This window comes from Magnolia sinica, chromosome 18, assembly GCF_029962835.1.
Source record: "Magnolia sinica isolate HGM2019 chromosome 18, MsV1, whole genome shotgun sequence".
Classification (NCBI taxonomy): domain Eukaryota; kingdom Viridiplantae; phylum Streptophyta; class Magnoliopsida; order Magnoliales; family Magnoliaceae; genus Magnolia; species Magnolia sinica.
This window is the reverse complement of record NC_080590.1, coordinates 63679933-63705856: the sequence shown is the minus strand read 5'-3', so window position 1 is coordinate 63705856 and position 25924 is coordinate 63679933. Positions and strand designations below refer to the sequence as shown.

Sequence of the window (25924 nt, the reverse complement as noted above, 5' to 3'; positions counted from 1 at the left end):
GGACAGTCTGGTCAGGGGGCATTGCAGGCCCACCATGACAAATATGTTTTTATCTAAACCGTCTATGCATTTTGAAGGATAGTTTTAGGGCATGAGCTGAAAAACGAAATGGATCGGAGGTTCAAGTGGACCACACCACTGGAAGCAATGTTGACAATGATTCTCACCCTAGAAACCTTATTAGGGCCCAACGTGATGTTTATTTGCCATCTAACTTGTTGGTAAGGTAATAAAGACCTGGATGAAGGGAACACGTAAATATTAGCTTGATCAAAAACTTCTGCTGTTTCATGTGCGGTGGTACAATTGAGCATTCGATGTGCCTCATTTTAAACTAAAATGATTCTTCAAAATGGCTGGACGGCGTCACAGCCAAGTGGGTGTATACCCGATCCATTCCCCTCACAGAAAGAAAGCTAACTTCTTACTCCCGATTCGGCTTCATACTTCAGAAGAGGACGCGGGCTTCAAATTTAAGAAACCCTAGCTTCCTCCTGCTAGAAACCCTCCTCCATTCTCATTCTCCAAACCCACGTGCATCTCTCTCTCTCTCTCTCTCTCTTCACTGTCCATCTGGTGGGCCGTACGCTCGATCGGTCACAGTTCAGGAGAGCATAAAGGTGCGTTTCCCCCTCTTCCCTTCTTTTTGAAAAGTTAGAACGTTGGCCTGTAAGTCACTTACAGGGAAGTGACTTCTAACCCCCAGCCCCGTGAAGTTCCCTGGCAGTTATTGCTGTAAGTGACTTACAGGTGAATTTCTTCCCCCAAACACCAACCACCTGTACACTTACAGAACTTACAGGCATCCAAACGGCCCATAGTGAAACAGAAGAGAAGAAGCAATGAAAATGGATGTAGAAGAAGAAGAAGAAGGGGAGAAGAGCAGCGTACAAGCAGAGGTTGCACCTGCCCTAATTGCAGTTCATCCTCTCGAGAAATCTGTTGTCGTTGCAGCTGGCTCTCAACTCCGCGCCTTTGATCTTCAGTAATCTCTAATGCCACTCATTCAGCATTTTTTCATAACATTTCATTGATGATTAAAACATTGACTATTTGTCATTTTGACTGTCCATCTGATGGCCGCCAATTGAGTGTTTCAGAAAGTTTTTGTAGTAAAATATTTTGGGTTATACCACATCTATGGTGGCCCCAACAACTCGACAGTTTGGATTGAGGTTCATGCTAAATTTTGGGTTTCAGAAAGTACTTGCTAAATTATCTCTATATTTACTAAAGATAGTGACAATACTAGTGGAATTTGAGTTCTTCAGATGGTTGTATATGTTGTATAAATTGAGTTATGTGTAAGGGCATGCATGATTGAATTTTTTTTTTAGCTGTTCTCACCTTTTTTTATTTTAAGATTGGAATAATCCCCTAGAAGTGAGACTTCTCGAATCTAGAGGTGTGACTCCTCAATTTGGTGGCTCCACAAAAGTCTGTCTTGCCTTGTTTTTGGATGGTCTGGATTGGCATGCATGTATCCAGTTGTATGGATTGGAATATCTAGATCATATTGGCCAGTATGGCCTTATTGTTTCTGTATCGGCTCTATACGATGCACGCCATATTGGCCGTCATGGGGTCATATTGGCCGTATGGATTGAGATATCTGTATTGTATCGGGCAGTATTGTTTCTGTACTGCCTTGATATGATATATGATGTGGGGTCCTATTGGCCATAGGGAAAAAAAGGGCCATCTTGGCTGACGCTGGGTGTATATCAGCACCGTTGTATCTGCCATAAAGGCACAAATATTTTTAGAAAAGAAGCTTTTCTTTCCTTTTTCGTCTCGTTTTATTTATTTATTTATTTTTCTTTCATTTCAACTATAGAGGAAGCTTAGAAAGGCATTTTAGCCTAAATGTAGGCCCATTCACTGGATCAAAACAAAATATTTGAGTGGGATTCAAAGAATCCAAGTGGAATGATCCATTACGGGAAAAATTAGAACCCTCCCCACTATTGTGTTTTCATCTTACTTATGTTGTATTACAATGTAATGGGAGCTAAAGAGTGGTCCAATATACCATTCAAAACACAAAAGATGATAGACTCTTGAATGTCTCTTATGCTTTTATTTATTTATATATACTTTCACTAATTTTTTGGCTTAGAAAAAAGGAAAAAAAGAAAAAAAGTGACTGATACAATCTGATATGGACTAATATAGGGCCGATAATGATATGCGACACCTGTATCATATCATTTTTCATCTGGGCCGATATGCCCGCCGATACCAATGGGGTAGAGTGGACTTGCTGTGGATGAGTTGCCACAATTTAGTGCTTGTTGCAGAAACATATTGCAATATAGCCCAAAAAGAAATTTGAAATCAGATAGAAGAAACTCTAAATTTATATTTGATAGCAAGCAATGTGAACTCCAATTTTTCACTGAAGATTTCAAACAAAATTGACGGATTTCTCTTTTATCATTGCCTTTACCTACAGAGGTGATTGCTCTATTTCATTGCTGGATGATTCTGGTGGGCATTCTCATACAGATCCAATAAGAGCAATTTGCTTTGCTGCAAAAGGAAGGCTTTTTGCATCTGCTGGTGATGATAAACTCGTGAAGATTTGGAATACAAACTCTTGGCATTGCATACAAACAGTGTAAGTTTCATCATTAAACCTTGTATAGTTTGTAGAAACCATTTTATTCATCAAGTCATTCTTAAGTATACTGTAATGATGTTTTGAATCATTTAAATTGTTTCATTAACAAAAAAAATGTTTAAATTGTTGCATAAATAAAAAGTTGTTTAAATTGTTGCAATGGCCTTTGTATGCAGGTGCTCTGAGAAGAGAGTGAGTGCAGTTGCTATAAGCCATGATGGTTTGTTTCTCACTTTTGCTGATAAGTTTGGAGCTGTTTGGATAGTGGGTTTGGACAGGGATGGTGAAAGTGAAACTTTGGTCAATGAAAAGCCTGCTCCATTGTTTGCTCACTACTGTAGCATCATTACTAGCCTGGTGGGTTTTATTTTTACCTTCATTTGATTTCCATTTGATTTATATATATTTAAAAGAATAAAATGAACTATTGCATTTCATTTCACATCTGCACATTGTAGGTTCTATTCTATATGATTTTGGTTATGAGATATTAAGGTGAGATGTGTGGTCCATATGTTTCTGTTTTTAGAATGATTAAAAAATGTTTCTGTTGATAGGAAAACTATAGGTTTTTGGAAGTACAAGAGCTTCCAAATGGAGAAAAAGGAGCCCTGATCAATACCTTCAGCAAAGATGAAATTTAGGAGCCATTTAGTCATTGAAGGCAAATAATACCATGCTATATGACAACCTCTGACATGGTTATGAGACTGTCATGCTAGTTTTGCTTTTTTGTTTTTTTTTTTTTTTGGTCCGGCCATCTCCTGATGTAACCTCTATTTTCTCTGTTAAAAAAAACTTCACCTTTTTGTTAAAGTTTTCTTGTTTTAGTATTCCATAGATGCTTCTGCTAGACGCAGAAAGAGCTGACATGGCTACATTTATATCCCAAGGATTAAAAATCAATTTTGGTGTACTGTGTAGGTCACCACTGAAACTGACATGCATTCGCTGATATGGGCCGTTACGGGTCTTTGTGCACATGTGCAGCCCATCTACTGCGGGACAGATTCAATGGTTTGGATAATTCTATTTGCGCTTTGCCATGATCTGTACCCTTTGCCAATGTTTTAAATATTGACGATATCGGCCGATATATCCCACGATGTATCTTGTATCTCATGTGCGATATGAAACACACAAGTAGTGCGATATATCCCACATGTTTGATCCGGTGAACATTTTCAATTTTTGATCCTTTTTTTTCCCCTATAATTTATGTTAAATCAGTGTCAAATTGTTACAAATACATGATTTTTCATGCAAATTGGGAGTTTCGATTTCGAGATTTGGAGGAGATGGGCTGAGTTACGGAAAATTGAAAAAAATCAATATTTTCCAATTTCTCTCAAATTGGTTGCAATCTTTTTGTCCAAACATAAAATCAAACATGTATCATGTATGTAACCTGATCTAGTGATTCTTCCTTTACTTTCGAATGTATTGCTCGTGTTTCCACACATCTTCTTACATTTATAAATTATATGAATAGACTTTGAATATACTTGCATCATTTCAGTTAGACAACGCATAGATTAGGACCCCATACAAAGATTTATTATGTGCACTTGTTTTTTGTAATGTTTTGATTTACAAGTGTGTATTGATGTCTTTTTAACAATCATTGAAGTTTCATTGAAAAATTCAACCAATTTCCCAATGTTTCCCCATGTCTCCAACAACAACAATACATTACATGATATAACTTATATATCTCATGTGATAACCGATACGTATCCGTATCCCAAGAGTGCGATACATAACGCGATACCAATATTTCGAACACTGCCCTTTACTGAAAAATTTGTCTAAATGTTCAACTTTCATTTGATACTCTTGTACCCAGGAACGTTGGATATGCAACACTGAGAAATCGTACGCATCAAGATTGCGCAGATAGCAGAGAACAGAATGCAGTAAACGCAGCGCATGCGATGCATTCCATGCCATGCACATACTTGACTTTAATTAAATCAACTAAATTCTGGAACCCACTATTGCTAAGTTACTGTCCCAAAATCAGATTGGTTGAGCAATCCTACCTCTGATTTGTGGATGCTTGTGAAAATAGGACCATTGGATAATTTTTATTTTCGAGCGTCCAATAAATGTCCAACAATGCGTTAACCAGATTTTCAGATATGCATAATTTTTTGGTTTATGATACATGTAAACTAGGACCCATAATGTGGACAGTTTAATTTTAATTGCTTGTATGCCATGTATGCAACTTTTAAGTGCCTTAGCATCATCTATCATACCCTGCCAGAGTATCAATTTTTGTTTCCATCGATAAAAGGAAGAGTTGTTTCAGTGAATGCTCTGTAGGCAAGGGCGTTATAGTTGAGGCCACTAATCTATGACATGGATCCTTTGTTCGTGGGCCAAGGTTGATGTGTCGCTAGAGTCTAAACTGTGCATCATGTGAGCTCCACCATGGATATACGATGCCCAAAAGTTCCAGTTGATCCAAAAGGCCATGCCAATGGAAACAATGTAGAAATGTGCTCAAACACCTAAACAAGTAGTGTGGCTCTCGTGTGTTGGATCTGCTTAATTTTTCTAGTCAGGACATCTTGTGAACAGGTTGGGTGCCACAGAACCATTACAATGGGCTCCAAGAAAATCTGATAATTCTATGGTGGGCGTCCTTCTCCATCGTTCCCTGAGTGGTAGCCCACCTGAGTTTTGGATTTGCCTGATTTTTGAATCATTGCCAAACATGGTTGGGCACACCGGATGGATGGTATGGATTTGAGATTCAAATCAATGTGGGCCTCACACAGATAAAAGTTTAATCATTCATCAAAACAAGTTGCACAAGAGTGTGAATTGTCACGACTCAGACAATACAGACCGAGTTGGACGAGTTGAGACCGATGCAGGTTGGTTCAAGGTCGATTTCACCGTAAAGGTGGTGCGTACTGTCTCATTGGAATACGTACCGGGCGACGGTGATACATACCCATTCCAGACGATATTTGAAACTTTCATTATGCCTAGTGTCATCGGTTGTGGCATACCATAGTATCGTTAACTTTCAATGACCAAACTGTCCCTTAACATGCTACGCATCTGGAACTTGGGTTTCTTGGACCAGTTTAAAGATTTTTAACCAAACTTGAGGTCCTTGCATCTTGGAGGTATTTCATATCGGTGTCTATTCCTACTGGATTTGCTGATTCTAAGCATTATGTTTAAGTGGGATGCTGATTCTTTTAGGAACTGGAACATTCTAAAATTCATTTGCTGTTTGTGTGCAGGAATTCTCTCCTGATGGGCAGTTCATAGCTAGTGCTGATAGGGATTTCAAAATTCGTGTAATGCCAACTTTGAAGACATTAAGTTTTGTGGATTTTTTTTTTTTTTTTGCTTCTTCTGGTTCCATTAGGGCCTGTTTGGTAGATGTCTAAAAATAAGTTAATCTCATTTTAAATATTCTTAATTATGCATTAGAGATCATAATTGTTGGTTAACAAACTTATTTTTAATCCTCACAGAAAAGAAATATGATCACTAACGCATAGTTACGGATAACTAGAATGAGATGAACTCATTTTTAGGTGTCTACCAAACAGGCTGTTAGGATTACTTGGGGTAATTAGCTTATTGATACAACACTATCTTCTTCTTGGCAGGTTACTGTGTTTCCAAAGACACCTTTAAATGGAGCGCATGAGATACAAAGCTTTTGCCTTGGTCATACAGAGTGAGTTTTTTTACTTGCATATACTATCAACATTTTGACACTTGTTAATTCAACCAGTTGCATGAAATGTATCTGTGCTTGTCGGTACCAGACCTTCATACAAAACGCAGCGACTGATGCAAACAGCTTCGCCAATGTGGGTCTAAGCTTGTTGTGGCCAGAATAGCTTGATAACAGTTCAAGATATATGGGTTAGAACCTGATTCACATAAGTTCTCCACCTCACTGACGTGTCACACTGTCCCAATGAGCATCCGACCTTTATGAAACCATTCACAGCTTTCAAAAACAACTGAAAGCTTCCTTTTCGCAGTGAATCATAAAAATTAACGGCACATGGCTTCTAGGGTCTTTGATAGACATTTGTACAAAAAAGATGGAATAACACTGGTCTCTTTCTATTTTTAGAATTTATGATCTATTACACATTGTAAATACCCATAAGTTGGCCCATGGACTTTAATTAAAATCGGAAACACATTGTAAACCACCATAAGTTGTCCCATGGACTTCAATTAAAATTGGAAACCGAGTTGTTGTTTAAAGGATTCTAACTCATGGCGGTCGTAGAGGTATCGCCCTAGTGATCAGCCCATGGTGGTCGCGGGTACCCCAGAGATGGGTACTCGCGACGAGACGAGATCTGATCCCCAAAGGTCTTAGACAATAGGGATGAATCAAACTCATGGAGACAAGTCTGTAGAAACCAAAGAGAGACGCTCTAGTCTGCAGTCCAGGCCTAAAACTTCGCACCTCCCCACCTTATTCGTCAAGGGTTTTCTGGCAGGATGGATGCCAATTAACTTCGCGCAAATCTTTGGCAGAGCAGGAGCAGTTATGGACGTCGTGCTCCCTAGAAACAGGGATGACGGATCATCTAGAGGATTCGCTCTAGTTCGTATGAGTTCGGAAGAGGAACTGAGTAGGGCGGTGGAGATGCTTCATGGAGTGGGGTTCGGTGGTCAGAAGATGCTCGTCCAACGGGCCAGATATGGCCCCGAGCTCAATAGTTGAAACAAAGGTGGGACAACTCAAAAACTCAGGATAAAAAGGCCCCCTCTGAGCATATCTTCAGCTCAAGATCACAGGGATCAATCCATTGCCTCCTCCTCAACCTGCGCATCCTTTAAGGAGGCCCTTCTCAAACCAAGAGATCTAATCCTCAGTTTGAACCATTAGGAGGCAGCAACAGGAGCGGAGAAGACGGCCACGTTGGGAAATAAAGAAGTAAGGGATACTGCTTCGAAAGACCCCTGGATAACTATCAATGAAGAGAACATGGCAACGTATAATAGCTTTCTCAGGAGGTCGCTAGTGGCGATAACTAAACTTAGTGCCACCATTGAAGTTGTTAAGACGTGGTTGGACGAAAGTTGCCGTTATTCGCCAGAGCTATACAATATCAAGCCCATCGGTTTCAATGAATTGTGGATTGATGTCCGACCTGAAGTCAACCCGGACATGCTGATAGTTGCGGGAGCCATCCATAAAAACAGTCCAGTTGCCAAGATGATGAAGTGGGACGAATTCTCCTGTTTCGAGATGGAAGAGGTTTGGATCTTGATCTGGTCGATCCCCCTAGAGCTCTGGTATGCAGATTTCTTTAACATGGTAGCATCTTGAATTGGAACTATGATTGAAATCGATATTAAAACGCTCAGAGGAGAAGAAATGGGGGTTATCAGGGTCAGAATCAAGAGGAAGAAGGGAGACCGAATCCCACCCCACATCCAGGTCAGGGCTGCAGGTAGAGATTTCCTTTTACTAGTCCAAAGAGAAGATCCGTTGGCTCCCATCCCACATTGGGGCGATATCTGGAGGGTCAGGCAGTCCCCGCCAGTGCCTGCAGAGATGGAGAAGAATCATTTCCCTGCTGGTTCGCAGGATGGTGATGGAGCAGCTCCCCCGGTGCCTCGCAGAGCACCTCTTGTTGAAGTAGGAGTAGCCCCTCGGTCTCTCGCGGAGCACCACACCCGGACGCTGCGACGTGCCTCGGGACGGTCGGGCCGAGCAGAGTATTCGTCAGAAGGGGGAAGGCGTGCACTGCACGGCCCCGCGGGACGGCGCCTGAGGCCACGCGCCTCAATCCCACTCATGGTGGTGCCACGCGGTCGACCCCAGAGTCAGACACGTGCGCCCTTTCCCCCTGGCGTCAGGCGCATGGCGACGCCGTCTCCACGTGGGCAGTGCCAGAGCAGGACGCGTGTCCTTCGCGTCAGATCGTAGTTTCCGGGCGAGACGCATGCCCCGACCCTCTCTCCCTTGCAACAGATGACAGCCTCGGACCGCTTTTTGACCTTGTTAGTGAGGCTAGGCTCCCAGCCTTAGCTTCAGAGGGCATCTCAAACCCGAACATCTCAGATTCAGACGACCGTAGTCTCCTTCGGCCTCATCCGATCCATCCGTTGCTTGCCCATCCTCCACGTGTCGTCGATCGCCTGCAGCTAAGGCCCCTTTCCCCGATTTCAAGCAGCGGACTGTCCGGTTCTAAGGATCTGACCCATCCGTTTCTCCAACACTTCTCTTTTCGTGAGGATATCTCCATCCCTCTCAGCGGGGAGACTCTCTAAGGCCCGGAAGAAGAATTCACGCCCTGGAGCTCAGATCAGGCGTCCCCCTCGTCTGCCTCCTCTCCTAGATCAACGGCAGTCTCGGACCACTTTCCAGGGCAAGCCTTAGTCGAGATGTTTCGGGAAGATAGCGGAGAGGTCGTTCTGGAGGCAGAACCTCTTCAGATTAGGGAAGACAACAGTGTGGTGTAGACGCCCCCCGATATTCTTCTCTTGAAAGACTCTGATGATGAGAGAGCCGAACTGATCCGTACCATCCAGAAGAAGAAATGGATATGGGATGCGATGGGCCATGTCGGATGCGTCATCGGTGTGTCCTTTGGCGACCATTCGGAAGACTTCATCTCCCTGTTCCACTGCATCGAGGAGCGCGGCCATCCGCCAGATCAGATCAGATCCCCAAGGAAAGTCCCACCCAGATCACACAGTAACAAGGAGCTCCAGAGCCTGACTCTCAGCCCTCCCCTCTTTAATCATCCCAATGCTTCTGCTTGGGCCACATCAATTCAGGGTAACTCGGTTCCCAAATGAAAGTCCTTTCCTGGAACATTAGAGGAGTGGGGTCTAGACGTAAGCGGAGACTCATTAAGGACACTTACAGTAGAAGTAGGGCCGATGTGATATGCTTACAAGAAACGAAAGTTCAGCGATTCAGCGACAAATTTCTAGGTTCAATATGGAATCACCCCAAGGCGCATCGGGTGGCCCAGGATGCATTCGGTTCCTCAGGCGGAATCATGGTGGCATGGAAGGCCTCATCCTGGAATCTGATCGACAGCTGGAGTGGCTTATTTTCCCTATCGGTTATTCTGAAAGATACGTCTTCTGATTTCACATGTCTAATTTCCTCTGTTTATGGCCCAAATCAGGAATCTCAAAGGCAAGCATTCTGGGAGGAGCTGCACGCAGCTGGAGTGAAGTTCGACGGTCCTTGGTGCATTGGGGGCGACTTCAACATTACCCGAGGGGCTGAAGACAAATCTTGGGGCGGCAGTGTGACGATGGGAATGCGCCGCTTCTCCCAATGGATTGAAGACGAAGAGCCGGTCGATCTTCCTCTGCTGGGAGCTAAATTCACCTGGAAGAACGACAGGGCATCCCCCACCTTAACCAGGATCGATAGATTTCTGGTTACGACTGAGTGGTTGGAGCATTTCCCCCAAGTCGTGCAATCAGCCCTCCTTAGAACCACGTCCGACCACACCCCCATCCTTCCGGCAGTTGATGATCGCAATTAGGGCCCCAAGCCATTCAAATTTGATATAGCCTGGTTTCAGCTAGATGGATTCTATCAGATGATTGAAGAATGGTGGGTAGGCTTTTTGAGTCTTGGTTTTGCTGGTTTCAAGCTATGTAGTAAGCTGCGAATGTTAAAATGTAAACTGAAGGAATGGAAAGAGGTTGAGGCGAGGAAGAGAGAAGCTGAGCTTGCGGGCATCCTCGCTAAGCTGCAGAAGATTGACCGCGACGTTGAGGCAGAACAAAACTCTTCCCAGTCCTTTCTTAGGAGGATCCATCTGATTCAATCCCTCGTTGTTTGGCTAAAGGAGGAAGAAACATCCTGGCGCCAGAAACCCAAATGCAAGTGGATTCGTGAAGGCGATACGAACACCAAATTCTTCCACAGTATGGCCAGTGAACGGTCCAGAACAAATTCGGTTAGCAGTTTGACGATAGGGGGCATTAATACCGACGACAAGGTTCTTATCTTAGTCGAAGTTGTTCGGTTTTACAGCAACCTGTTGAGGAGTGAAGGGTGGCTTAGGCCTACTCTCGACGACCTCCACTTCGATCGTATATCTGAAGAAGAAGCTGCCATCCTTGAAGCTCCCTTCTCTCCCCTTGAGGTGAAGCAGGCCATAGAGGATCTAGAAGGGGACAGGGCACCAGGGCCTGACGGCTTCCCAATAGCGTTCTTCCAACGTTGCTGGGAGTTTATTTAAAGAGATGTCATGGACTTCTACTCGGAGTTCCACGAGAGAGGCAGGTTGTCCAGAGGGCTAGGGGTTTCTTTCATCGCCCTCATTCCCAAGTGTTAGGGAGCTAATCTTCTGTCTGATTTCAGACCGATAAGCCTGATTGGGGGTCCATATAAGGTTCTTGCCAAGGTCCTGGCCTCTCGTTTGGTTGGGGTGATAGGTTCCGTTATCTCTCATCACCAAAGCGCCTTCATTCCCTGTCGGCAGATCATCGATAGTGCCCTCATAGCCAATGAATGTCTTCACTCCAGATCCAAATCCAAAACCAAGGGTCTCATATGCAAATTGGATATTCAGAAGGCGTTCAATCATGTCGACTAGGAATTCCCCATGTATATGCTTCAGCGAATGGACTTCGGTGAGAAGTGGTGCAAATGGATCAAAGAATGCGTGAGCTCGGCAGTCTTTTCTGTCCTCCTCAATGGGTCGCCTAAAGGGTCTTTCCCTAGTTCCAGGGGTCTGCACCAAGGTGACCCGCTCTCCCCCTTTTCTGTTTCTGATTGTGGGCGAGGCCCTCTGCCGAATGCTTAGTAGGCGACAGGAAGCTGGCATTATTAGAGGGTTTAAAGTGGAGGGGATGTCCACCCTAGTATCCCACATTCAGTTCACCAATGACATCCTCCTATTCAGAGATGCCGAGCAAGTCAAAGTTAGCAACCTGTGTACTATAATCCGCTGTTTTGAAGCTGTATCGGGCCTTCGGGTCAACATGTCCAAGTCCACAATGCTGGGGGTGAATATGGAGGAAGCTGAAACTAAGGAGCATGCCGATTTCTTCCGTTGCGCGGTTGATCACTTCCCTACCTCTTTTGTGGGCCTCCCGCTGTGTATCGGGAAGCTACCTAAGAAGACTTAGGAGAAGATCACTGACAGAGTCAGGTCTTATCTAGCCAATTGGAAAAGCAGGTATCTATCCTTGGGGGGCCGTCTAACTTTGATTAATTCAGCGCTGTCAAATCTTCCTATCTACTTCATGTTGCTGGTCAAATACTCGGTGTCGGTTGTGAATATTCTGGATAATTTAAGAAGAGATTTCCTTTGGCGTGGCAAGGCCGAAAAGGAAAAATTTCACTTGGTTAACTGGAAGGTGGTCTGTTGTCAGGTGCAAGACGATGGGGCAGGTATCAAGGATGATCTAAAACTCATGAATCGCGCCTTACTTGGAAAATGTTTGTGGAGGCTCGGGAATGAAGACGGGTCCTTATGGAATGAGTTGATTAAGAGTAAATATGGTAGGTCTGACGAGGGCTGGTGGACTAACAGTAGCTGCAAATTCAAAGTGTCAGCCATGTGGAGAGACATCCTGATGCAGGATGCGAATTAATCCCTTTATCTCATAGCCTAGGCCCCACGTCTCATGGGTTAGGACCTCGGTTGAACCCCCCCTCGTGGGCCCCAAATCACATGGGTACCGCCTCATACGAGCCACCCGAATCACACGGGTGGGGCCCGCGTCTCACGAGCCACCCGCCTCACATGGGCCTCCCACCCCGAGTGTGTCCTTGCGTCTCACAGGCCACCCCACTCGAGCCTGGTGTGAAAATGCCACCGCATTAATCACCCCCGGTGAAGAGTCTCGAACACGAGACCTCCCGCTCTGATACCAATTTGATGCAGGACAATTAACCACTTGCTCTAAAAGCTCGAACTGTTAGAGTATGGCGAATTAATCTCTTTATCTCATACCGCAGGCCCTATGTCTCATGGGTTAGGACCTCGGTCGAACCTTCCTCGTGGGCCTCAAATCACATGGTTACCGCCTCACACGAGCCACCCGAATCACACAGGTGGGGCCCGCGTCTCACGAGCCACCCGCCTCACATGGGCCGCCCACCCTGAGTGTCCCTGCGTCTCACAAGCCACCCCACTCGAGCCCGGTGTAAAAATGCCCCTGCATTACATCCTTTCTACCAAGTCGGACGTCCTCAATGGTATCTCTATAATGATCGGTAATGGTACTCGTACTCGGTTTTGGTTGGACCCTTGGTCGGGGAACAATACTCTCTGTACAGCCTTTCCGAATATTTTTCACATCGCCAAATTCCCTTCCAGTGAGGTAGCCAACTGCTTATCATTAGTAGGAGGAGCTCTTGTTTGGAATATTGAATATAGACGGGATCTTCAAGAATGGGAGATAGACGAATTCGCTGCCCTCCTCAGTCGTATCTATAGCCTATCGCCTAACCTCAACGTGCCTGACAATCTGTCCTGGCGTCCGGATGAACAGGGCAGATTTTCTGTTAAATCCCTCTATGGTTTCTTATTCGGCAAACTTCCTCCTCCTGCTGGTCTATTGCGTTACTATGGCTGGAAGTATCCCATTCCCCCTAAAATTGCGGTATTCGGTTGGTTGGTGGGTAAACAGAGGGTCCTCACTGTTGACAACTTGCGGAAGCGGGGCATGCTGATAACTAATATTTGCGTTTAGTGCATGGCCAATGAAGAGACTGTGAATCACCTCTTCATTCATTGTCCTTACACCCACAAGATTTGGTTGGCTTTTCTCCTCCGCTTCAACGTGCACTGGTGTTTTACGGCCTCGACTAATAGTCTCCTTCTCTCCTGGCATGGGGTCAATTATGGGAAACATCGGACTCCTTTATGGCGAATGGGCCTTTGGTGGGCTGTTTGGGTCGGAAGGAACGACCGGTGCTTCAATGACAAAGCCAACTCTGCGGAGGCCACTATGCTTAGGGCGATCCAGTCCCTGGTCGAATGGGCTACTTTCTCTATTAAGGTAGATTGTAACTTTGATTTCCTAGCTGTTTAGCTGTTCTGCTATCTCAGCAGAGCAGCGTTCTTCCTCTTCCTGTCCTTTTTTATTTTGTTTTATTAATACTATCGCTCCCGTTAATTCTCAAAAAAAAAGAAAGAAAAAAAAGGGATTCTAACTCATAAGATCTTTCCCTAAAATCCAATGTTTGGGCTGTGTAGGCTATTTAAAGGATAACACCTCATAAGATCTTTTCCAAAATATCCTTCGTATGGACTGTTTACAAATCAGAGCCTAGTCATCGGGAATCTGACATTCGAGAACCTGGTCATCGGGAATCTAACGTTTGAGAATCAAATCAGAGCAAGACTTGGAGGAGCAACGAAGGGCAGGGAGATAACGAACGAGGGAGAAACCCTTCCGCGGGAGGTGCTGGAAACGACAATGGGGATGTCAAGCCTCTAGAGGGGAGAACTTAGGGTCTAGACAGAAGTTTGGAAGAAAAAATCGACATCAGAGAAGTGGAAAAGCAGGGTTGGTCATGGTAGTAACGCTGTGGGATTGAGTTTCTGTAGCCTATAGGGGTTTTGCATTCGTCGGGATGAGCGACGAGGAGGAAGTTGAGAGAGTCATCCATTAGCTACATGGAGAAAGATGCGGAGGATGAAAAATGTTGGTGTGGAAAGCTCGCTTTGGCCCAGATGTGAAGAACACAGAGAGAGAGAGAGAGAGAGAGAGAGAGAGAGAGAGAGAGAGAGAGAGAGACCTAATGAAAGGAAAAAGAATAGATAGGTAGGTGGCAAGAGAAGAAGGAACCGACCGAAGTGAGAAAGGGGAAGTGCTAGCGTTGTTTAAGGAGGCGGTTACGGGGGATATCCACAGAATGTCAAGCTTCTCTGTCAGAGATCAAGGATTGGTTAGTTGAATCTTACAATCTCTAGAAATGTTATTTTCTGATCAAACCCATAGTGGCAAGTGGCAACATAAGTTTGGATTCGCTTGCACACGGAGGTGACAATAGAATAGGTTCTCTTTGCTGCGCTTTTTACAGAGACGATCCGGTCTTATCCCTTTGCAGATGGACGGAGCATTCCTTCTTTGGCAAGGAGGATGTTTGGTTTCTTCTACAAGGTGTTTCGATAGAATTATGGTACTCTGAGGTGTTCATGGCAATGGGAACGTGCTTAGGGGAAACCCTTCTCGTCAACGACAAGATGGAGAAGGGGGAGGAGATTGGTGTTGTTTGGATCTGCATCAGGAAGAAAAGAGCAGAGACCGGTTATCCGGTGATTAAGATTGCGATAGGCGACAATGAGTTAGAGGTAAAGGTCGAAAGGGCAGAGAAGGAAGGTAAACGTGCCAGATGGGGAGAAATATGGGCCTCCAGGAAGACTCTGGGACCAAGGTGTTTCGTATTCGTTACGATACGGATGTAAAGGTTGATATACATAGGTAACAGTCGTGGCCGTTACGCAATACGGGGGTGAAACGGGGTAGTTGGTTTTTTGGGACTGTATCGGCCGTTACGAGGGTGACAACGGAGATGGGAGGGAAGATGGAGTACGTCTTTAGTACTCCCGCACATTGCCGTTTGCTTCCTCAAACACGTGTCCCTTGCTGGTCGGCGGATATGGGGTAGGTGGATCAAGATTTCACCCCGCAACTTCGGGTGATGTTCGATGCTTTGAGGGTGTATAGCCGCAAGGATGCACCCTCCCGATCCAGGCTGATGCTCTAGGCATAGAATTTGAACCTCTGCGCAAACCTCCCGTCGCCGCGACAATTGTTTGCCTTGATTGAAGCCACAACCAGATGCGTCGAGAGGAGTAAGACGGGTGCGTTGTTCGAGGGTCTCATGGTTGCCTCTTTTTGTGACACGCTTCTGCGCAAGGCAATAGTGATGGAGAGCTCTTATTGGCCAAACGTGTGGTGATATCAACGACAAAGATTTAAATTCTCTCTTTGCTTCACCGGCACGTGTCTTCTCCTCCACACGAGTGGCAAAAACCTTGCTGTCGACTCGAGTGTTAAGTTGTCACGTGTGGGAGCATATGCCAATAAATATATCCAAACCTTGCTCGACCTCTACTCTCCAAACAACGATATCTTTAGGGCTTATGATTGAAGAATCCGAGATCGCCTCTTCCTCATCAGATGACTCCTGCCTGTAGATTATCCCGGCGGAGGCAAATAGATACATTAAGCTAGGAGAGTTCCGAGGAGCATTGGGCTGATGTTGAACATTCAATGGAGACATAGGAAGAGGGGATGCTTCAAGTAGAAATAAAGACAAATTTTGGTTTCAGAAGTAGCCTTGGAAAATGCAATGATCATTACGCCTTTGCAAGCCACCAAAATGTTAGCTGAAAGAGCCCTGGCTTGTTAGACAACCATGCAGATGATGGTAGGGGATTGAATTTTAGAGAAGAGGTTTTGCGTTAATGGAGGAACAATATAGATGGACTAAAGATATTCTTGAAAGGGTTGGAGGACAAATTGGAATGTCTTATGGTCCTCGGGACGAGGATGTGTTTGAATTCTACCAATTCGTTAGAAGCAAGGTAGCTGCGAGTCATCACGGAATGCAACCAATGAAGCCCAAGAAGTCGTTAAAGGGAATGAGAGACCTTAGTTTGGAGTGCTCCATCAACTATGATTCCGCTTGCAAAATCAGTGGCAGAAAAAAGGGGGAGACCGAGTAGAGTTGGTGAACAATGATAATTCTCTCTCTGAATGCAAGAGGGTTAGGTTGCAAGTTCAAAAGGGCTTGGGTGAGAAAGGCCTACAGAAAGGTTAAGGTTGAAATCATCACAGTTCAAGAGACAAAGTTGCAAGCCATCAATAGAGGTATGCTTGATTCTTTATGGGCGGTCAAGAATAAGGAATGGGAGGCAATTGACACAGTTGGATCCGTGGGGGGTGTTTTGGTGGTTTGGAACATAGGCTTATGGAAGAAAGGGGACAGTTTCTTGGGGTCCTTCGTCTCAGTCCTACTTAAAGAGAGATGCTTTGGGATACAATGGGTGTGGGTCTTCATTTTTGTTTATTGCCCATGTTGAAGTACTCTTAGAGAACAATTTTGGTATGAATTGGATAACATCAAACAAAAATGGATGCATCCTTGGTGTGTGGGGGGAGACTTCAATGCCGTCAGGCTTGTTCACGAAAAATCTAATGGTGGTCGCCTTAGAAACAATATGAAGAAGTTCTCACTTCTCAGAGAATCGGTGGATCTGCCCCTAGTGGGAGCTAAATACACTTAGAACAATGTCCAACAGAACACTATCCTATTGCAGCTAGACAAATTTTTGGTGTCCCCTGAGTGCAAGGTATTAAAAAATGGTTACGCATCGGCCATAATGGTAATGGTTGATACTGTTACGTGATATGCCTTCGAATTGGTGCCCCTCCCTTTTTTGGTCCGTAATGGGCCGTTACAGGGCCGTAACAGCCGTTATAGGGCATGACGGCCGTTACAACCCCCGTAGCAATCGTTACACACAGTAACCTAAAAGAAAATGAAAAAAAGAAAAAAAAACATACCAGATCTTTTTTTTTGTCTTCTTCTTCATCATCATCTATTGCAGCGTTGTTGCTGCAGCTTCTTCTTCTTCCTTCTTTCTTTCCCTAATTCCTCTTACCCCCTTCAACAGATCCAAATCTCAGGTGGGTCGCATAGTAGGGATTGAATGGCCACAGTTAAAAACTTCCTATGACTCATTGTAATGTTTATTTTCCATCGAACATGTTGATAAGGTCACATGGACCTGGATGAAGGAAAACACGAACGATAACTTGATCCAAAAAATCCTTTGGCTCAAGAAGTTTTTAATGGTGGGAATTTAATCTCTACTGTGTGCTCCACCATAGATTTGGATATGCTTCATTTTTGGTACCATGCCGTAAAATAAATTGGCAAAAAGGATGGATGGCATGGATATACAGCAAATGTGTCGAGGTGGCCCCCACATTCAAGGCATCACTCAATATGGTCTACCTGAGATTTAGATTTGTCTGATTTTTGGGACCCTGCCATAAAATGAGTTGGCAAAACAGATTAATGGCATGGATATAAAAATAGATAGAGATGGCCCCACATTCAAGGCCACCCACAAGTGGTCCACTTGAGATATGGATGTACCTCATTTTTAGACCATGTCATAAAATGAGGTGGCAAAATGGATGAATGACATGGATGTATAATGCATACATTGAGGTGGGCACGTACATGGCCCTAAAAAATTGTACATGACATGAGGTATATATTAAATCAAAATCAATTAATTAAATTATGGACCTTTGTTGTTAAGTCACAATCCAAAAATTAAATTATTTGAATTATTTTCATCATTAATTTGTAAACACTTGTTATTTCGAAATAGAACCATTTGATATTTTTCATTTTTCACTGTCCAATAAATATCCACCAATCCATTAGTGGGATAAGTAACAATAGATTGCATAAATTTGAAGCTGATTTTGGACATCAAATGGTCCGCCAAATCAACCCCAAATCGACAACACTATTCACCTGAATTTAATTTCAAAATTTTCTTAAGATATATTGGGAAAATTGATGTCAAAAGTCCCTAACCTTTGTATGTTAAAATGAAATGTACGAGAGTTGCGAGGTATATCATACACCAATACTATAAATAATAATAAATCCTATAAATATGAGATGTTTTGGTATTACATTCATTCTAATAAATTTATATTAACATTATATAATTAAATATAAAAAATTTGAAGTTAATTCCAAGTTGTTAAGTTCAAAAATTTATCAGACAGCCTGATACAACATTCTCACTAAAGATTGGACCGTTACACTGCCTTAAACATGTTCAAACTTATAAATGAATGCATATTTGGAATATTTATAAATTTATGCATTCTTGGATTTCTTTTTTGGCTTTTTTGAGCGAAAAAAAAAAAAACTGAAAAAAAGACTGATACGGGGATGCATCGGCCATTACCCCCCCCGGTATCGGCCATTACTTTGATTCAATGTATTGGTAATGATGGGCACCATTACGCCCACTGTTACCGTGACGAGACACGACATGTTGCCTGAGTGGCTTGAGAAGTATCCCTTGGTTTCACACAGAGGTATGGCTAGAACCATTGTCGACGACAACCCTATTTTGTTGGAGGTTCCCATGGACAACTGGGGTCTTAGACCTTTCCGATTTGAATTGGTCTGGCTCGAAATAGAAGGGTTTAAAGAGCTAATTGTGGATTGGTCTTCGTTGGAGGTGGAAGGCTATGTTGGCTTCCGAATGTGTAGAAAATTAAAATTGCGGAAAGAAAAAACCAATTATTGGAAAAGGGAAGTTCTTGGGGGCCCGTGAGGCTAAATTCGACACTTTGCAATCGGGAATTCTTCAGCTGGATCTATCGGAGGAGGTAGACACTCTTTCGAAAAAGGATTAGGAAAGATGGGTTCTGAATGTGTAGAAAATTAAAATTGCTGAAAGAAAAAATAATTCTTTGAAAAGGGAGGTTCTTGGGGCCCGTGAGGCTGAATTCGACACTTTGCAATTGGAAATTCTTCAATTGGATCTATTGGAGGAGGTAGACACTCTTTCGGAAAAGGATAAGGAAAGACGGGCTGAGTTGCATTCAAAATTTACCAAGTGTGCCAAACAGGAAGAAATTAAATGAAGGCAGCGCTCGAGAGCGATGTGGCTTAAAGAGGGCGACAAAAGTACTCGCTTCTTTTATAGTGTTGTAAGTGCTCGAGCTAGAAGCAATCACATCTCCAACTTGGTGGTCAAAGACTCAAAGGTGAAAAGGATATCAGATAAAGATTAAGTTTGCGAAGCCATTGTCTCTTTCCATAGCAATCTGATAGCTTGTGAGCAGTGGAATAGACCATGCCTTGGCTTTCTTCCCTTTTAATCAATTTCAGAGGCGAAGGCTGATTCTCTCGAGGCTCAATTTTTGGAGGAAGAAGTGAAAGCAGCCATTGACTTCGTATGTGGTGATAAGGCATCTGGCTCTGACGGTTTCCCCATTTGCTTTTTTATCATTCCTTTTGGCATTTGGTTAAGAAAGACATTGAATTTATCACAGAATTCCACGATCGGAGCAGATTGTTTGTTGAAATTGGAGCCTCATTCATTGCAAGGTTAGTGTTTGAGGAAGAGATAGGGCCATACATGGCCTGGGGTTGGTGTTTTGGATGGGTTAGGTCTGCTTTTGGGGCTGCTCATGGGATATTTAGGCTATAGAAGGGTAAGATTCCATGTGGCATGTTTAGGAACTATAGATTTGGGCTTCTGGGACTATGTTGCTTACATTCGAATTTTGAAATTTTGGGGTTGTTAAGGGGCTGTTGTTGACTATGGTTGATGGATCTGGGTTACAGATTAAGATTCAGCTATGGGGTATAGGATGGGTAGGCCTCCAATGATTGTATGGGTGGTGTAGGTTGGGGTTTAAGGTTTTAGTCATTTTGGGGTTAAAGTTCTTGGTGAGGTTGGGAAAAGGAAGGATCTATAAAGGGGATGATGTGAGAGTGTTACAGCCATATTTATGGTTACAGCTAGGTCTTTGTGGGTTATCTTTGGGGTTCTGGGATCTCGAGGATTGGGTTGGTTTGTGGATGGCTAGACGTGTTCGGAAAAGAGCAAGATATGTGAAACAATTGTAAAATTCTTTAGGAACCTTTTATCTGGTCAATAGTGGGAACGTCTGTAGTTGGATAAGTTAGAATTCCAAGACCTCCCTCGTGGGGATGTTGATTCTCTTGAAGTGTTGTTCTTGGAGGATGAGGTTTGTGCCACGATTGGTTCGATGTGCAGGGACAAGGCCTCCGGATCGGATGTGTTTCCTTTGCTATTCTTTCAAAAATTTTGGAATGTGGTGAAGAAGGATTTTATGGATTTCGTCATAGAATTTTACGAGTGTAGACGTCTGTCTGCCGTACTTGGAGGAGCTGCCTTCATTGCTTTAATTCCCAAAGTAGAGGGTGCGGAAAATATAAAAAGACTTCAAGCTTATCAGTTTAATAGCGGGGCTCTTACAAAATTCTGGCTAAAGTTCTCGCTTTTAGGTTCCAGAATGTCCTTTCCAAGGTAATCTCTGAGAATCAGGGTGCTTTCATTGCAAGCAAATAGAATGCGGACAGTGCGCTTATAGCTCATGAATGCATGGATGATGCCAAGAACAGAGAGAATAAAAGTTGTGTAGTTTGAAAGTTGCATATCGAGAAGGCATACGACCATGTCAATTGGAAATTCTTTGATTATATGCTTTCCAGATTGGGATGTGGTCCAAAGTGGAGGTGGTGGATTAGGTCTTGTGTTCAATTTGCCTCTTTTTCATTCTTGTCGATGGATTGCCAAAAGTTTTTTTTTTTTAGAGCCTTTAGGGGTCTTTAACAAGGAGATCCTTCATTGCCCTATTTGTTTTTTGTGATCGGGAATGCACTTAGTTGGATACTTCAGAAGGGGGTAGAAAATGGCTTTTTAGCAGGTTTATGTCTATAGGTGCTGGACCTTAGATAAGCCATCTTTAGTATGCCGACGATATGTTGCTCTTTTGTGATGTAGATGTGGTTTTGGTTGATAATATTTGAAAGATAACAATCTGTATTGAGTCTGTGTCGGGCTTGAATATCAATGTAGCCAAATCTAAGATGTTGGGTATTAAGGTTGGTGAAGAGGACTTGCGGCGACTTGTGAACATTTTTGGATGTAAGGTGGGGTCTTTTCCCTCCACATACCTTGTGTTTCCTCTTTTATTGTGAAGCCGCCAATACACCGTTGGGATAGGGTGATAGAAATAATTGAGCATAAGTTGACTAGTTGGAAACGTCGATATCTTTCTTTGGGTGGGCGCTTAACTCTGATTAAGATGATGTTCTCCAACATGCCCATATGTTTATCTTCAAATGCCCTAGATTGGTTTGTATAGGCTTGAGAAGCTGAGAAGAGATTTCATATGGAAAGGTGTCCATGATAATAGGAAGCTCCATCTCCTTAAATGGGATGAGGCATGTTGGCCTATTGAGGTGGGGGCTGCCGTCATAAGAAATTTGGGTGATATGAATAGGGCCCCTTCTTGGGAAGTGGATTTGGAGGCTTGGATCTGAACTTGAAAGATTGTGGAGGTAGGTGTTAGCAAACAAATATGGCGTCACCAGGGGCGGTTCATGAAAAGATCTTCCTTATATAGAGCCTCAAGCATTTGGAAGGTGGTTGTGACGATCGAGCACTTGGTTCACAAGGGAATCGCCTTCCCCTTTGGCAATGGAAATCGAATCCTGTTTTGGGTGAACGTTTGGTGCGGCAACATTGCACTCCAGGACGTATTCCCTAGTGTGGCTTCTATTGCTTTTGATCCCTTTATTGTGGTCACGGACTGCTTCTCTATTTGTGGCGGTTAGGTAGTCTGGAATCTCTCTTGCCGTAGGAACATGTCTGATGAAGAGTTTGTCGAGTTCGTTGGGCTGCTTCAACACCGAAAGGATTTTAGTCCTTCCATTCAGGAAAGTGATTCTATGCTTTGGCTGGCGCATCCCTTCGGCAAATTCTCTATCAGCTCACTATTTCGGATAATTAATACGAAGCATCGAAGCCCTAGTCCCTTGCACCCTTATCATCATTGGTTTTATGTAGCTCCTCCTCGGGTGGCGGCTTTTGCCTGGTTAGTGGGCCGGAAGAAGATCCTTAATTCCTTACGGTGGATAATTTGCAAAGAAGATATCTTATTCTTCCAAATATTTGTCTTATGCGTATGAAGGATGCGGAATCAATTGATCATCTATTTATCCTCTGCCCATTTGCCAAGACTGTGTGGGAGCACCTTTTGTGTTTGTTTAATTCTGCTTGGGTAATGCCGAAGTCAGTCGCTGATTTCATGTGGGCATGGCATGGGGGTGGAGTTGGCAAGGGTGGTAAAGCTGTGTGGAGGCTAACTCTCATGGCCGTTCTTTGAGCTATTTGGGGCGCTAGGAATGGATTTTGTTTTCAAAATGAGAGAATGGGTGTTGAAGATGTCATTAGGAAAGTGAAATTTCTGGTTTCAAGTTGGGATGTATATGTTAAAGATATCCCAGCTGATAGTATCTCTTTTTTTTTTTTTTTTCTTTCTAGTTTTTTTTGGGCTGTATTCTATTTATGCTTTTGTGATTGTTCTACTAAATTTTCTGTTATCTCTCAAAAAAGAAAAAAAGAAAATAGGGCTGCCACTGGTATGATGATGATTGAAGGGGAGAGGGAAAAAAGAAAAAAAAAAGAGAAAAATGGATCAGAACGTGCTTTGATACCAAACCAGTCCAACTCTGTTGCGAAAGTTGGGACTGGGTTCAGCTGCACCAGATCTGGATCCAAATTACAACAACTGATGCAAACAGCCATGCAGATCTGGGTCTGGATCTGAGTTTCTTGTCATCAGATTGGTGTCTGATCATCAATAAATAGCAATAGGTCTCCGGAAACAGCTTTAATACTCAAAATAACAGGATTGGCCCAAGATAGATAGGTTAGAATCTGAATCCCAGAAGTTCTACACTGTTGATGGTGTCGTACTGCCCTAAAGAGCATGACACCCTTCGTGAAACCAGGCACAGGTTTCAGAAACATCTAAAAATTTTCTTTTCTTTGTTCAATAATGAAAACTACACATGGCTCCTAGGGTCCTTGATAGAACTTTGTACTGAAAAAAGAGGGAAGAATACTGGGCTGTTCTTATTTTTAAACAAACCACTAGAAAGAGATACGTGGACTTTTCATTAAAACAGGAAACTAAGTAGCGGGTCAGAGGATTCTAGCTAGTAAGATCCAAAAATATCATGCATATGCTTCTTTTTGTTTTTCAAAGAAAAAAAATATATGGGCTGTTTAGAAAGTCAGTTCATATGTATGGGTAGTCCAGAGTAGTGTTTTAAATAGCTATGCTATGTAGAGTGTAACTTATGCTACGTAGCGTAGCTTCGCTTAACAGTATGTTGCTCATGAAAATAGCTTAAGTAGCATAGGTAGGCTACATGATAATTTGCATATGCTACATACTACATAGACTATGCTACACGCCAGTGTTTGAAATATTGGTATCGCGTTACGTATCGCATCCTTGGGGTACAGATACATATCGGTTATCGGACAGGATATATTGTTTGTATTGGGTAATTTATCGCACTTTTTGGGAAACATTGGGAAAATGGTTGACTTTTTCAATGAAACTTCAAGGATTGTTCAAAAAGACCTTAATACACACTTTTAAATCATAACATCTCAAAAAAGAAGTGCACATAATAGGTTTCCTTTGTATAGGGTCCTAAGCTATGCGCTGTCTGACTTAACTATTGCAACTATATTCAAATTGAATGCATAACATTTAGAGTGTATGTGATTATCATTTCATCAAACACTCCTAAATACTTCGAAGTTAGTCTCAATTGACAGCTGATTGAAGGGAAATTTCGAAAAAAAAATATTTACTTAAAAAATGATTTTTATTTTCTGAAAATCGACAAGGACATAACAAATCAGTAGATCATCCCTCATATATGCTTGATTTCATGTTTGGAGTGCAACATTGCAAGCAATTTGAGAGAAATTGGGGAAATTTTGAAATTTCCCTAATTTTCCCTAAATCAGACCACCTACACTCAAAATTTGAAATTAGAGTGTATGTGATGATCATTTCATCAAATACTCCTAAATACTTCGAAATTAGTCTTAATTGATAGCTGGTTGAAGGAAAATTTTGAAAAAAAACATGGAGAATATGAAAAACCAATGGATATCGAAATCAAAGCTCCAACTCCATATTTTTCATGCAAATCGTGAAGAACCAATGGATTTATAACCATTTGACACCGATTTAACATAATTTCAACAAAAAAAGGATTGGAAATTGAAAATGCTCACTGAATCTAACATGTAGGATATATTGGCATTACTTGTGTGTTTCGTATCGCACAGGTGGGATATAAGATATATCGTGGGATATATCAGCCAATTTTGTCGATATTTAAAACATTGCTACACGCTACGTAGCTCACATTACAAGTATGTTTTTTTTTTTTTTTTTCATTACAACATTAAAATCAATTAATATTTTCAATGATTTGTTACAATTTTCTATTTTCAATAAAAAAATAGTTAATTTTTTAACGCTTTTAGTAAATTAATATAAATAACATATTGAATTAGTTTCGTTGATCTTTTTTTACCTTAATCATTGCGCTTTCCTACTACTTTAGGTTGTGTTTGGTTGCACCAAATATTAGAAAAATTTGTTAAATTTCATTATTAATTAGTCTAATTTGGTGCAGAATATCATTGAATTGATGCAGCCAAGCGCAACCTTGATTAAAAATCTAGAAGTAGCACGTAGCTTATGCTACACGCTATGTAGCTTACACCTCACGCTTCAGAGGTGTGAATGCTATGCTACATGCTATTCGCTATTAAAAAAATGGTCTGGAGCAGTGACATTTTGGAATTTTCTTTAAACCCTGCAATTTTCTGCTAACTGTCTGCAGTTGTGGGGCCAACCATCCATTTGGTTCCACTTTTATGGCCTGTCATCCATATGTATGATCAAAGTGGGACCTGAGCTTGAACTCAGATGGTGGCTCTCTACTGCATGATACATGGCCTGAATAATAACTTCTGTATGCAGTTTAACTATGGACATTCTATTCGATTTGGACCTTGTAGCCGTGAAACCAACTGCTAAAACCAACTGCTAAAATGATAAGCTTTGAGCAAAACAAGGAGTTCGTTTTGCGATTAAAATGGAAAACAAACAGTCATATTGGAAATATATGCTATGATATCTGTAGCATGGTGATTACTGAGAACAGCATGTATCAGCCTTAGCTGATAATTTAGAGACCTACTTACGGATTACATCAATCAGGCCAGTCGCTATGTGCTTACTGAATACTGATATTACAAAAAGGTGATTGTGACTGCTAAAGTCTTTGATCGAATTCCTTTGTATTCAGTGACGGAGGCTGATTATTGGTTATGTTTCTGTTGGCAGGTTCGTCTCATGTCTTGCATTTGTGTGCACTTTGGAATATCCCCAGGGGTTTCTTCTATCTGGGAGTGGTGATTCAACAGTGGGTACATCTTAACTCTCAAGTGAAGAGTATGTGTAGCATTTACATGTTTGTCCTTAGAATGGCTTTTGGTGTCACTGGTCCAGTTTGCACTTGCAGGTTCGCTTGTGGGATTTCATTTCTGGACGCCTTCTTGATACTTGTCAAGTTGGAGCGAAGGTGATTGTTTGCTCTCTCTCTCTCTCTCTCTCTCTCTCTCTCTCTCTCTCTCTCTGTTTTTTGAGATCCACTTGCATATTAATTTTAAA

At 42.6% G+C, this 25924-nt stretch overlaps 1 protein-coding gene across 2 annotated transcripts in view; it reads left to right on the top strand.

Moving 5' to 3' along the window:
- The first annotated feature begins 374 nt into the window (after positions 1-374).
- Positions 375-25924, top strand: part of LOC131233894 (uncharacterized) — a 38866-nt gene continuing 13316 nt past the window's right edge. Inside the window, exons 1-8 of one of the 2 annotated variants that reach the window (XM_058230731.1) lie at positions 375-620; positions 794-985; positions 2456-2620; positions 2800-2980; positions 5887-5943; positions 6262-6332; positions 25598-25676; positions 25776-25835. In XM_058230731.1, the coding sequence (XP_058086714.1) occupies positions 843-985; positions 2456-2620; positions 2800-2980; positions 5887-5943; positions 6262-6332; positions 25598-25676; positions 25776-25835 (756 nt within the window). In that variant the 5' untranslated portion in view covers positions 375-620; positions 794-842. Of the gene's footprint in view, positions 621-645; positions 986-2455; positions 2621-2799; positions 2981-5886; positions 5944-6261; positions 6333-25471; positions 25514-25597; positions 25677-25762; positions 25836-25924 lie in introns of those variants that run through there. The other variant, XM_058230732.1, reaches the window with a different exon arrangement.